Genomic DNA, 13608 nt, shown 5'->3' with positions numbered 1-13608 from the left:
TTAGGAGAAACTCATTAGAAACTTGAAACACACATGAATAAATAATACCTGTATACTACCATTATAATCTTATTAATATACTCAAGCTAAACTGTATCTGTAACAAATTAGTGAGGAAAACAAGGAGACTCAAAAAAGCTGGGACATAAACCACAATTTGTGGCTCATTTAAATAGACAATCAAAACACTGAAACATTTATGAGTAGTACATGCTGACAGATATGACAGAAATTCATAATTATTTTCATAGTTTGCAGTTTATTCCATTACAGGCAGGGCAGTGAGGGTGGGGGATAAATACATTCTCATTTTGGGGCAGGAAAGGAAGGGAAGCAAACCAGGTAAACATGGACAAGACATAGTTGAATTATTCTCTTTTCAATATAGACCAATTTGTAAATCTGCCAATAGATTGAATAAATAACTTTCAGATGAAATATTTTTTCTATATGTCATTACTGATATTTTTAATATAGTCTTTATCTCCTTATTGTTATATAGTTTTCTACATGACTATTGGAATTCATCTTTCTTTTTTTTCTTTTTTTTAGACATCTGCATAAATAATTACACATAGAAGATGGTGCTGTACACATCATGGTGGAAAGTATTATAGTGCTTTCTTTCAACAGTGTTTAGTGCGGTTTAGTGTATGACCAGTTGCAAGCAAAGCTACTTAATGTTGGAAATGTGACGGCCCAACCTTAGTGTATCTTGTCAGAGACTAATGGGACTGGCAGCATGATTTGAGTAGTGTCGGATTGTAAACTGGCTGGAACTGCCTGCTGTGAGTAAACACAGCAAATCTTATTCCAAATAGAGAGACGGTGCAGAACACTATTGTGACTCCAGGCTTGACGGTGGCACTGCACCAAAGGTCACTGTGAGCAGGCTGTCACTCTGCAGCATGTCCCACCACTATGAAACATTTGTAAAAAGAGCATATTGTCACCATGCCATGGCAGAATGTCAAATACTTCTCCACTTGGACAGAAAAAAAGCTGAAATATATAACTCCTTACATTTGGGAAAGTCTAAAAAGTTCTCCACATTGTCCCAAAAACTGAGATTAAAAACCACTGACATCAAACCAATCTGTTGCAAGAGCAATAAGGATAATAACACCATCAAATATAGCAAGAAAAGTGATAACATTAACGGTAATAAATAACGCAAATTGTGAGCCACGTGTTACACCCAGTGTGATATGGAAGATTGTATGCCACATACAGTATTAAGAATTGGCATACATAATGTTCCAGCCCATTTATTAATACAGTTCAACCCCAAGGATGTTTGAGATGGGATGTTTGAGATTAAAGGGAAGCAAACACCTTGATGTCCAAGATGACTGAGAGCACCTTGAGAACAAGAGAAATCATATCCTGGGACACTATAAGGATACACCGTTTGGTCCTGTCTGTTGACCAAGGAATTCAATAAGCTTCAACAAGGTTTGAGTTTACATATATTACACATTTCTGGACAAGTTTAGAGTTTATTTACTGTGACTTGTTCTATACCGGCTATGCTACTCTGAAATGCATAGAGCATGCAGACCTTGACCTGGGCACATTGCTAAGAGCTCTCCTAAGAGAAAGGTACAGTAGTTATGAGTAGGACAACTATTAGCAACATCATTATTGGTTCAAACAAGTTAAAGACCTTGTTTTCAAAAAGAAAGCAAAATAAAAGTTTTAAGGTCAGGATGGCATCTTTTCTGTGGTGTTGCTGTGTAACAGTCTATATGGGAACCAACAGAATGGCTTGGGAAGGAGATAATGAACTTAGCTTGTGTTTAAATAAAGCAATATCCATATACGTATACAAAATTACATCTCATAAATACATTTGGCAATACAATGTATTACATTTTTTTGGCAAGGGGGGTAAATTGAGCAATATGGTCTGTGCAAGAGTATCCAAATGTCAATCTAAGTGGCTTATTGACAAGTTATCTTTCAAAATAAAGAAAAAAATTCATGCACTATAAAGAGTAACCAAAAGACTCAAAAACATCCATAGGCGTCTGTAATAACTTCTGTCACAATCACTACATTTTAAGACACATGAATTCTCACCAATTTAACACACTTACTCTCTTTCTCAAAGTCAATTCTTTATAGACCTGAGGAACATTTCATAATGTCTTCTCGCTTCGGTTGATTGACAAATATGTCCATCTTCACATTCCTGATTTTGAAAAATAAAGTAAAAGCTGGAGCTGCTGAGGGTGCAGGAAGTTGTACAGTACATCAACCCAGATGATGTGCCTATGCTAACCTCTTCTACAGTGTTAGTTTTTGAATCCCTGCTCAGTTAAATATTCTCCCTTTGATTTTGTAAAGTCAGGGAATTTATGTAATGCTGACGTGTCCTTTGGGTGAGACAACATCGTTTTGGAATGACATTATGAAGCTACAGTTTCTTTATATTCACCCAAAAGCAGTACAGCCCCCTGGCATGCAGAGAGAGGTATCTTTTTTTTTTTCTTAGTCATTGCAATAGTGTGAAAATGCTATAAACAGCGTTCAAAGGAGACACCTGAAGAATGGAAATAGTTTGTGAGTTGGTCCGTCAAGTTCACATTGGATCTCTGATGAGTGACTGCATTCCATCGCATGCATGTACTGTGATATGTTTTAAAATTCCGATTACTGCACCTCTCAATTTAGAGCAAAGGACACTGGAGTCTTGGAAGCACACTACACCATAGATGATAGTGTGTTCTCTTCAGGACAGTGGCAAGGGGGAGATGTTCGTAGGGAGTGTATGGCTGGCAGGGTACCCTCACCGGGGGAAAGGTCGTTGAGCTCCTCAGACGACGAGAGAGGGAAGGAGGGTGACAAAGAGATGCCCGAAGAGGGGTCAGCAGATCCAGCAAAAGTGCGTGGGGGCTTGGGTACTAGGTTAGGCTCCAGTGTTGCTCTGGCCAGAAGTTGTTTGTCATCCAACTGCTGTCCATCTCCGAGACACTCACCCTGCCCAAAGGAGCCCCGGCCTGACTCTGACTCCCCGTCAGAGAGCTCCAGAGGTGGTGAGCTGCTGCCGTCCAATCTGAATAGAGAGTCTAAGTACTGGGCAAATTCCAGCACTGCTTGGCTGGGGTTTCCATTTGATAGTTGGGGTGGAGGAGTTGAAGCTGCCGGTCTGGTCTCTGCACTTAAACGTTTCTCTGCTGTATCCAGCTCCCAATCTTCCTTTTCTCTATCTAATGGTCTAGAACCAATTTGTGGGCTGAGGGGAGCGTTAGGAGTGCTACCCGGGCTGTAGACACCAGGTATCTGTTGGTGATCCCCATCAGGAAGCATTTTTGGGTTGGCGTTAGCCTCTGGCTTGAAAGGCTGAGCCAAGACGCTCTGGTTTAGAAGAGCTGGGGAATGGTGTCCACTGTAACGAGGTGTGGCGGGAGACAGCCGCATGGGGTAATCCGGGGTAGATGCGGATTCCAGTGGGGTAAAGAAGGGCCCAACCTCACCCAGGTGCTCTGGCGTTGCCTGGCAGAGGCAGTCAGCAGCCAGTAGTTCAGTGCGAGAGCTGAGAGACGGGTTCTCCTCTGGGATCGGGGCATCCAAAGGGAATGGGAGGCTACTCAGCATTGGTGAACCCCTTAGCGCAGCTGAGGAGCGTCTGGAATCCAGACTGTAGAGGGATTCGGCGTCTGAGAGACTCTCCATGACAGCCAGCGGTGCTTTGCGGTCCCTCAGCTCCACCGCCAGGCGCTCCCGTGCTCCACGCAGCACAACAGGCACTGGGGGAGGAGGGCACTCAGAGAAACCATCCAGAGATATTTCAGACTGGGCACACGAACTAGAGGAGAGGAGAAGAAGGGGTTGGACAGTAGTGGCAGGGAAAGGGAGAGGGGATCCAAAACAGGCAGACATGAAATACGGGTCAAAACACCTTACGGAGGGTTAAAGGGGGGAAAGATCGGAAGGTGTTAGTATTTCTACCACATCTAGATTCTACAGACTAGGCGAACACCAGCAAAACATCAACAAAGAACAAAGAAAAATAAGAGACTGGGAGGCCAGGAGTGTATCCTAGTGGCAGATTTGCTCTTGTATTAGCATTCAATACAGGAGGGTGACATTATTCAACCATCACTGCCAGGAGTTCACACTGACTTTGGACAGGGGCTAAACCAGAGAGGGCGAGGTGGAAACTGAATACTACCATATGTTGTAACTGCTCTGTGGTCACACAGCGTGCATGCGTGCATGAGAGAAGGGAGCACATTATGCAAAATTAGTATTAGCATGCTTTGCTTACCGTAACATTGTTTTTTTTCTTGTTTTTTTAAACAAAACGGAACAGACAGAATGATGATTTTGAGAAAACAATAAAGTAGCAGTTAGTAGCAGTAGTATTGTTTAGTATTAGCTAGATAGTTACATTAAAAGTCCCCATGATTATCCCTACAGTTTAGGAAGCAGTTTGCTCCATTACATATTAAGTTAGAGGGGAAACTGAATATACAGAGGCTCAAACAAACTGTTTTATATATTCTTTTAGGCACCAACACACCCACAGTGGTGCCTGGTGTACTAACCGAACACTACTGTTCCTGCGGTGGTGGGTCGTAGGCGTCGGCTGCTGAGAAGTTGTTGATGTATCCACGAATATGCTCTCTGGGTTCAAGTCCACTTCTGTGGGGCTCACCATGATCTTGGCTGCTGACAGCAAAGCGGTTTTCCCTTTGTTGTAGTTCTCCAGCACCTGTCACGAGCACAAAAGTATACATAGACACATGACGACAGATAATGGTATGATAAGAGAGCAGTATGTGCATTAGGGTTGAGAATCAACATGAAGAGAATAATTGCATACGTAGGACAAAGATAAGCAAGTCTAACGGTAAAAAGCTAATTTTATAAGCTGAAAATCTATAGACCTATTAACCAATAGATATTCAAAAATATTGCTTGCTAGCTTATTCATTATTATTAATTTATTTTTGCATGCAAAACAAATAATTCCACTGAATTATTTAATTTCAATATTATTTGACTCCCTTCTCAAAAAACTGGATGCACAGTTATTTCATATATATTCTCCATTCCTCTTCTACGTCAGGATACATGATGATTTCGATAAATCAATAGATCAATGTATAATCCACTGGCCATTATTACTGGCCATGTATCTTTAAACACACACACACACACACACAAATACATTTTCATTCACAGACAGTCTTCACGCATGTCTAGTTATGCATTTAAATCACCTTCAGTAAGATTATAATGGTTTTCAATGACATTTTCCAAGACACCACTACATCTTTATTCAACTGCAGATATGATTACAGCTATTACTAAAGTATTAAAAAAAGCACAGTGTAGTTCACATAAAGTGCAATCTAAAGGTGAGCTTACACCCACTCCAACTGACTGAATTAAAACACCCACGATGGAGTCATGATGCCTGAGCAAGAGCTACACAAGACCTACAGTATGACAAGAAATAGTAAACCACGTGACCCGTGTACATGCGAGTTCAAGGATATTCAAGAAAACCCCTGTCCCATAGCATTTTAAAAGTGTTGTGTTAATAGATAAAATGTGAGGAGAACAAACACTTAAAGCAAATCACATCAACACACAATTACATATATTTGGTTAACTTTAATGAGTTAAAACACTGAGTGGAAGCACATTATGGCATAGAACAACTTGAACAGTAAGGACATGAGAACACACACACACAAACATAAAATGTATGTGGCAATAGAGCATAATATGGAGAAAATAAATGGAAATGAATGTAAACAAACACTGAATATCGTAGGACACAGGTTCATTAAGTTAAAAATACCATAAACAAACATGTTTATTATGTTTGGCTTTTGCAGATGGTTATGCTTCACAAATAAAAACATGATGATGTCACAAGGGTGAGTGTGATACACGGGGACAAGATTGCTGAAAATGATAACAGCAAACATGTGGCACCAACAATGTCAAACATTTCACCTGCAGTCACAATGCAAACAAATGACTGCAAACACAAACAAACATATTGATATTATGCAATAATGTACTGAAATCCATACAGCCGTGTATTCATATGACATATATAATTTCTGAAAGCACATTATGACATAGCATTATGAACAGTGGAGGACATCCATATATAATTGCAGTTTTCAGTCTTGTTAATAGAAGCCCTCCACTGTACCAAGTCAGTTATAAGAGAGTATGAGGAATTTGTAAGACTCAGTGAGCAGCAATTTTATAGCAGAGCAGTGGAGCTAAGCAGAGTACTCTATATTTACACATTTGTTCCCCTTTTGTTACTCCATCTGCTGCTGATGAGTAATTGACAATTCCTTGAAGGGATTATGATTGAGGAAAGGCTGAATATGTGCTTTCAAAAGGCAAAAAAGGAGAAGATATCCAGAGAGAGAGAGAGAGAGAGAGAGAGGAGCTGCAGCAACTGAAAAAAAACAGCCAAAAGGAGGAAGAAAGAGCAGTTAATGTGGAAGAAATTAGGTTACCATGGAAACTTTGTGAATACAAAGAAAACATATTCGCTCCAGGAATGGGGTTAGCAAGTTAATGCCACAGCACTTGACCAAATGTACCGTAGCTGCGTGAGGAATGGAAAAGAATGAAGGCTTGATATGAGGAAAGCTGCATGAGGAATCTCATTAACAGGAAAAAGAGTGCAGGTGGGTTTGGACTCATCATGCAGGGTTGCAAAAAGCTATTTGACTCTAAGGCTTAAAAGGGATTACATATTCTTGTAGCTGTTACATACACCATTCACTTGTGATGTATTCCAAGAGCTATTTAGTGATGACCTTTGTTGTTGTTTACGCAGATCCGTTCCCTCAACTTGCTTTGTAACCTGTTCACATTCTTTTAATTTTGTCTCCCCTTTTCCTCCTTTTTCTGCAACGCCATTTGATGGCATCCAGTGAGCTTGCCTGGAGTTGGTGCATCCAGCCACTGGCTTTTGGTGTTAGTGGAAGGTGGCAATAATGCTAGTAGGAAGTCTTAAAATTGTTCCAGTCTTTTCAGAAAGCCAGAAGGAGTTTTACATCAGGCAGAATGTTTCTGCTACGGAACTTCATGGGCATGTCGTCACATCATCTTAGACCGGGGACTCAGTCACAGTATTAATTGTAACAATATATGTATGTGCATTGTGCACAGATGCTAATAAAGTATTATACTTTATTAGCATCTGTGCACAATGCACAATGATGAGTGTCATAAATTCTACGCAAGAGAATCAAAATGATTCTTTGGCACTTGTAAACTACAGACTTCATCTTTTTGTGAGGTTATTATCTTGACAGGAACATTTTCTATCGGATTACCATTAGACTCATCTGACTGGATTTCAGAAAGAGGAGTAGCTATCACATCTACACAATGGTGAGAGTTGGGTTGGCCTGATTGGGTTTGTGGTGGAATGCATGAATCATCTTCAACTGAAAGCGCTCCTGAGCTAGGGGTGGAAGGCCTGTTAGAAAGCCGGGGGACAGATACCAAGCCCAGCTGTGAGGCAGAAGTACAGTCTGACAAAGGAGGAGAAACAGGAAGAACAGACTCAGCATCTGAAAGAGAGGGAGAAGCAACGACAGCCACAGGGACAGAGACAGCCTCAGTCTCTGCGAGGGAGGTTGTGGAAGACAGGTCTTTGCGGGTGGGAGAAGAGGAATTAGAGTTTAATTCGGTTTGTGAGGTTATGAACTCAGTAGTACTGCAGATAGGTTGAATGACTTCTAGTTCCTCTGGTTCTGAATTTTCCTGCTCACACAGAGGACAAAATGGTTCCAGTACCTGCAGAAACACCAGAGGTATCATACTATAGACTAGGCACAGCCTATGTGAACATACGCACGCACAAACAGAAATAGCCATCCAGAGATACTGACACAGGGCTGAGCCACAAACACCAATGCAAAACCAAGTAAAACACATTGGACACACAGAGGAACAAACTTGGAACTCTTCCACCACAAGAAAGTGCCATCCCCAAAGTGGATCCACTGCATGCAAACATACCAAATTAATTCCCTGTTATCTGGAGAGATGTTCAATGCTTGTGAATCATACACTCATAGAGACCAAAGGACACCATGAACCCAACCAGGAGTGAACAGCTCCCATGCTTTGATACTGGAGCAATGTGAAGAAAGCAACAGGTGTGGTGAATTGTAGGTTAATGATGGGTGACATGCATTAACCGACCGTGTACAATACCTCAAATTAAATCTTCCAAATCTCTCAAAAATGATTTTAAGTGAACACTTAAGGGGCATACCACTAAATATTAAAACTCCATATTTGTTTTTCTTCCTCCCACCATCCAAAGACATGCGGCCTTGGTTGATTGGTGACCCTAAATTGTCCTGCCCTGTCCGTGTGACTGGTTGTTTGTCTATGTGTGGCCCTGCGATGGATTGGCGACCTGTCCAGGGTGTACCCCGCCTTTCGGCCGATGTCAGCTGGGATTGGCTCCAGCCCCCCCCCGCTACCCTGTATGCAGGATAAGCGGTTGATGATGGATGGATGGATGGATTTGTTTTCCTGTGTCTTTTCAATCATGTGTAACAGTATAATGAAAATCATAAGATGGGTAGATTTAAAAGAGACAATAAATACATCGCCCATCTTCAAATTAGTTTTCTCTATTAATATTCTTTGCCAGGTGTAAAGCTAGTTAACCACTGGATATTGTAGTTTTTATTTTAGGAGAAAGCTTTTCAAAGCATCACGGTGAAAAATTTCCAAACATACAAAGTGGATCAGTATTAAATCTGGAGTGTATCTACGAGAGTACGTACTGTTATTTATCACAGATGAACAAGGAGAAACACATCCACAATTATATTGTAAAATCTGTAACTTTGTAAAAGATTTATTACAGAAATCTAGAAATATTATGTTAAAACTGAAAATGCAGTTGTTGATGTCTAGCTTAAGTTTAAAATGCTAAATATGTTCCTATGTCATTTTCAAAAAGTGGTATACCCCTTTATGTACAATTGTTAAAAATATTCAGTGAATGCATCTGAATTTTTGTAATTAGAGGCAATCCACACATTCTCATCATTCATTAATTAAATTATCCGGTATTGGAAATCAAGAACATGATTTAAAAGCCATACCCCCGCCAATCCATATGCATGCACACAGATAAAACAGACCTTATTTAGGCCCTCCATCACCATGTGGGGCATGTGCTCATTAAGCATGGCAGGTGATATGATGACCTCATTGAAGGCGTTGTTGTCCCCCCACAGAGCCGAGTATGTTGGCTCCTCCTGGCCACAGCTACAGAAAGGGGGAGAGAGAGAAAGTCTGTCGATCATGGTGAAAGATTAAGTGAACACACATGTTGAATTAGCAACAGCCCGCCTCAGTATTCTTCACTTATAAAACAGTACATGTGAGAGAAGCATAATGCAGGCTGTCACACCACTGCATGGAACATTTTGTGATGGACTTCACAAATGACCTCAGTGTAGACACTGCAACAGACTAAGGGTGCTCCGATCGATCGGTCACCGATCATAATCGGCCGATAATGGCTTTAACTAGTTTGATCGGTGGTCGCTAAAAATGCCGATAACAAAAGACGACCAGATGATGCAATACTCGCCAGACAAATTTTCAGCGGCAGCTAAAATGGTTTCACTACGCTGTGTGAGCGGTTTTCAAAGCTAGCTAGCACCAAAGTCCTTCTCAGACAAGAAGGGATTAACGCGCCCACATAATCATTTACAATTAGTTGAGCAGCAATCAGACAAGTGGAGCAACACGCAGGAGCGATCACGTGAAACTGTCGCAGCTGTGCTCATCTCACACACACGCCACCCGCAACCGGAGTTTAACAGACACATCAGGCAGAGAGAGACTGATCCTTCAGTGTGAGTTTCCTGATGCAAAGAGCAGTGCCACTCAATCAGCTGACTGCCTCTCTCTCTCTCTGTTTTCGTTACAAAAACGGAGACCTTTAGCTACGTTTCCACCGCCCGTCCAGATTAAAACGGTGAATCAGAAGATGTTTGTCTGCTGACCCAGTGGACAAAACAGAGGACTTTATAAAACGATGACACACACTCACATTTGGCTTTGTGAGTCGGTCTTATCAGTCATGCAAAGCAAAAACACGCTACTTACAGAGTTTTAGTATTTTTATTAAAATATAAGTACTGTGTAAATAACACTTAACAGTTAAGCCTAGCCTACCGTGCATGTCGCTGTTTTTACTTTGCGACAACTCCCAGTCTGTTTTCCGCTGCCGTCTCTCGTACTCCTGTGTATACAGTATACTGTATAATGCTACATGATAAATAAAAGGCTCCAAATAGACCCAGTGATCGGTATCGGCCGATGCTGCTTTTAGCAATCGGTGATCAGCAAGTTAAGAAAAGTTCACTAGCAGCATATAGCAAATGATTGAATCTATCTTCAGAGAAAAGAGGAAGAAGGGGATATATCCTATCTTCTTTTTAACCCCATTTTTGTACATGACAAACACACGTTATTGTGTTGTCATTGTTAGGATAACTTGGCCAAACCACTTCTGTGTCACGGTTTTGTACCAGCTTGCAGACGGTGATTCAAGATTGCAAGGCTAATGGGCTCTATGTAATGGCTGGACACACACCAGCAGTGAACAACTACAGGCCACAGATCAGATTACCATGAGCATGTAAACCCAACTGGACAGTGTTATCTAACTTGACATGTGAATAATTTTTTCAGATGAATGACATCCACCGGTTATTCACCACAAATGTATTCTGGCCTTGGATTACAGCCCAGCTGATGCAGGATACATGTTTGATCTCACTGTCTTTATACATATTATTGATATATCTCTTTTAAATATATTCCACATTGTATAAAATTAAAAACACCAGGTATGAAAAAACATGTACATGAGACAGGAAGACTACAAAACAAAATATGACAAAATACAGCGCAGCAGAGAGTGCAGAAGAATGTAAAACCATATTGTCCCAAGTATGCAGTGTAAACCTTTCCCCACTGAGATGCAGGTTCTTTTATGAAACAAATATAACATCTGCTCTGCGGTATGTGTCCATCATCATCATCGCATCAGTTATACTTCCATGTTAGCCTGTGTGAGTTAGAGTTATATGGTAAAAGTGTATGTTTTGTAGAAAGACGAGCTTTAAGACAAGCTCATAACTGCAGTAACTTCAGAAAAAAAAACAAAAAAAACAAACCACAACAGTAAAGAACAACGTTTGGGGATTTAATTGCTATAATCTACAGACAGCTTTCAAGTGAATTTTCTCACCATGACTCTGGAGGATGGTTGTGCACCACGTGGATGATCCTGCCAGGAGGGTAAAGGGGGGTGGAGGCTGAAAGGGCAATGCTGAGGTCACTGGGGTGGAGCCACAGGCGACTGCTGGGGGGCGCTGCTGGCTGAGACTGAGGATCATCATCCTCTACTGGAAGCTCTGATTTGGGGATGCATTTGGTACCTCCCGCAATGATCCTCCACTGTTGCAAAGGAAAATGCATTTTAGTTATGTAACATAACATCTAAATATAAATATATCTCATGCAGCAGCCAGGGGTGAACTACATGATGCTTTAATTACAGCAGAGATACTGTAACTGCAGTGTTCTGAGAGGTTGTGTGGATGCCTGCAGTTTATTTTAATCAGCCACTACGTGTAACGTGTAAAATGCAGCATACGTGTGATGCTGCTGGGTTTATGTAGTGGACTTTGGTGGGTAAAAATGCAAATATGTTGTGAATCTGAGACCTGTTTAGTAATGCATTAGTATTTGTACAGTAGATATATGTTATTTAATAATGGTTCTTAAAGCATTCCCTTAAGTTATTACGAGATGGATGTTCTTGGCCAGACAAGCTCATAGGATGTGTCAGATTCTTGCATCTTTCTTGTTGATGTTTTCATAGTGCAAAATGTCTACAAGTCTACCTGATTATCATCTTTTACAGTTTCAAGAGATTGAGTCACCTTTGGCTTGTTACTTTTCTGTAAGACTTCCAGAAGGTGGCGTCGGAAACCCTCCAGTTGTGACAGGCCAAGCCTAGGACAGACCAGCAGCAGATACCTCTATTGTATTAACACTGCAGCAAAGTGAAGTTAACCACTGTATGCTGGATAAATTAGAAGAGATACCTTGGTACGAGGTCTTTTCCCAATACCACAGATGTGACAAACTCTTTGGAGTACTCCATGGCATCCTCACTGGATAAATAAAAGAAAGATTATGTGAACAGGACTTGTGGAGAGAGTACACGGTGTGAATCGTGAGGAAACTAAGTTGTCTGCACACACTTCACACAAACATTTGTTTTAATCCAAATTTCTTCAGAACAACCAGAGGCTATATGAGGCCAATAATGGTCTACGATAGACTGTAAACTATTAAACTATGACGTTTTTAGGAATACATATATCTGGCCATATCTATAAGGAGTGATATAATACTGGACAAGATGGACAGAAAAAAAAGCAAGAAAAATGATTCAAACTAAATGAGAAACCACAAAAAATTTAATCCTAGCCCCTACAGAAGAAGTGGACCCTCCCTTCCCATTTACTTGTGTGTCATAACATATACAGACGCAAAAAGCAGCATCTCCATTTCCACATTTGATTTGCATGTGAAAAGATTACCCAAAAAGGGCATCAAGTGTGACCTCGCAGACTTTGAAAAGGACAAAACAGGTTTAAGCATTGCTGCTTTTTGAATGGGGCACAACAACATAAGAAAACCGTATCACAATCTAAACAAGACACACAGGACCCATTCATTCAGTAAATACAACTGTACAGTCTGGTGGGGGAATTTAATGGCTAATTTGGAGCATCCATATGACTTTCTAGGGAGCCATTAATACCTATACACTGAAGTTTTGATGTCAGAATATACCTTTAAAAGTCAAATTACCATGTCTTGACTTCAATGAAACAGCAAAAGGTGCAGTGCTGCATTTAGTAATCTCTTGGTACACACCCTCTTCCAGCATCATTTGCATGGTTAACACTGCAGCCAGCTGTATGTGAGGGTGTTTGATAGTGCTCAAGTGTAGACAGACAAAATGTAAATGAACCCTGAACTAAAAATAAACTACACTGTGATGGTGGGAAAAAGGAAAATGAAAGAAACCACAGATTGGGTACATGTCAAAAACACTTTACAACACCCTGTTTTAAAAAAAAATAAAAATACGATGCTTTTTGCAAACTAATTCTGTGGTTTCAGAATGATGGGATGCCTTAAAAAACTAGCTGAATGTTTAAGGCCCCCTCTCCTCTATACAAAAACAACACCACATTGCTCACAGTGTCATGTTTATTCTCCAGAGTAAACACTACAGCTCTATCGATCAAAGATATTTACATTAGGTCTGGTATAATGCTGAGGTTTAGCAGTGATGTACTGTAATAAACAAGAGCTACAGTCTCAGATCTTAAGTAAACAGCGGTGACCAGGGTATCACCTGTGACAGCAGTCTGGTATGAAATTGTCAAACTTGGTTTAAACATGTCTGGGATTAAAAAACATAAACATGGGATTTGTGTATGAACGTGGCAAACATGCTTGTAATAACTTCCTTCTCTCGTATAG

General features: G+C 40.7%; 1 protein-coding gene across 1 annotated transcript in view; it reads right to left on the bottom strand.

Annotated features, from left to right (window-relative positions):
• Positions 1-239: 239 nt before the first annotated feature.
• Positions 240-13608, bottom strand: part of dagla (diacylglycerol lipase, alpha) — a 40728-nt gene continuing 27359 nt past the window's right edge. Inside the window, exons 15-20 of the mRNA XM_038702106.1 lie at positions 12153-12221; positions 11988-12060; positions 11291-11499; positions 9165-9291; positions 4554-4720; positions 240-3811 (exon numbers count right to left, since the gene is read on the bottom strand). Of these exons, the coding sequence (XP_038558034.1) occupies positions 2707-3811; positions 4554-4720; positions 9165-9291; positions 11291-11499; positions 11988-12060; positions 12153-12221 (1750 nt within the window). The 3' untranslated portion in view covers positions 240-2706. The remainder of the gene's footprint in view (positions 3812-4553; positions 4721-9164; positions 9292-11290; positions 11500-11987; positions 12061-12152; positions 12222-13608) is intronic.

Source organism: Micropterus salmoides, unplaced genomic scaffold (assembly GCF_014851395.1).
Source record: "Micropterus salmoides isolate LMB-PRFRI ecotype aquatic unplaced genomic scaffold, ASM1485139v1 Ms_hic_scaffold_6, whole genome shotgun sequence".
Taxonomy (NCBI): Eukaryota; Metazoa; Chordata; class Actinopteri; order Centrarchiformes; family Centrarchidae; genus Micropterus; species Micropterus salmoides.
This window is presented reverse-complemented; position numbering and strand designations above follow the sequence as displayed.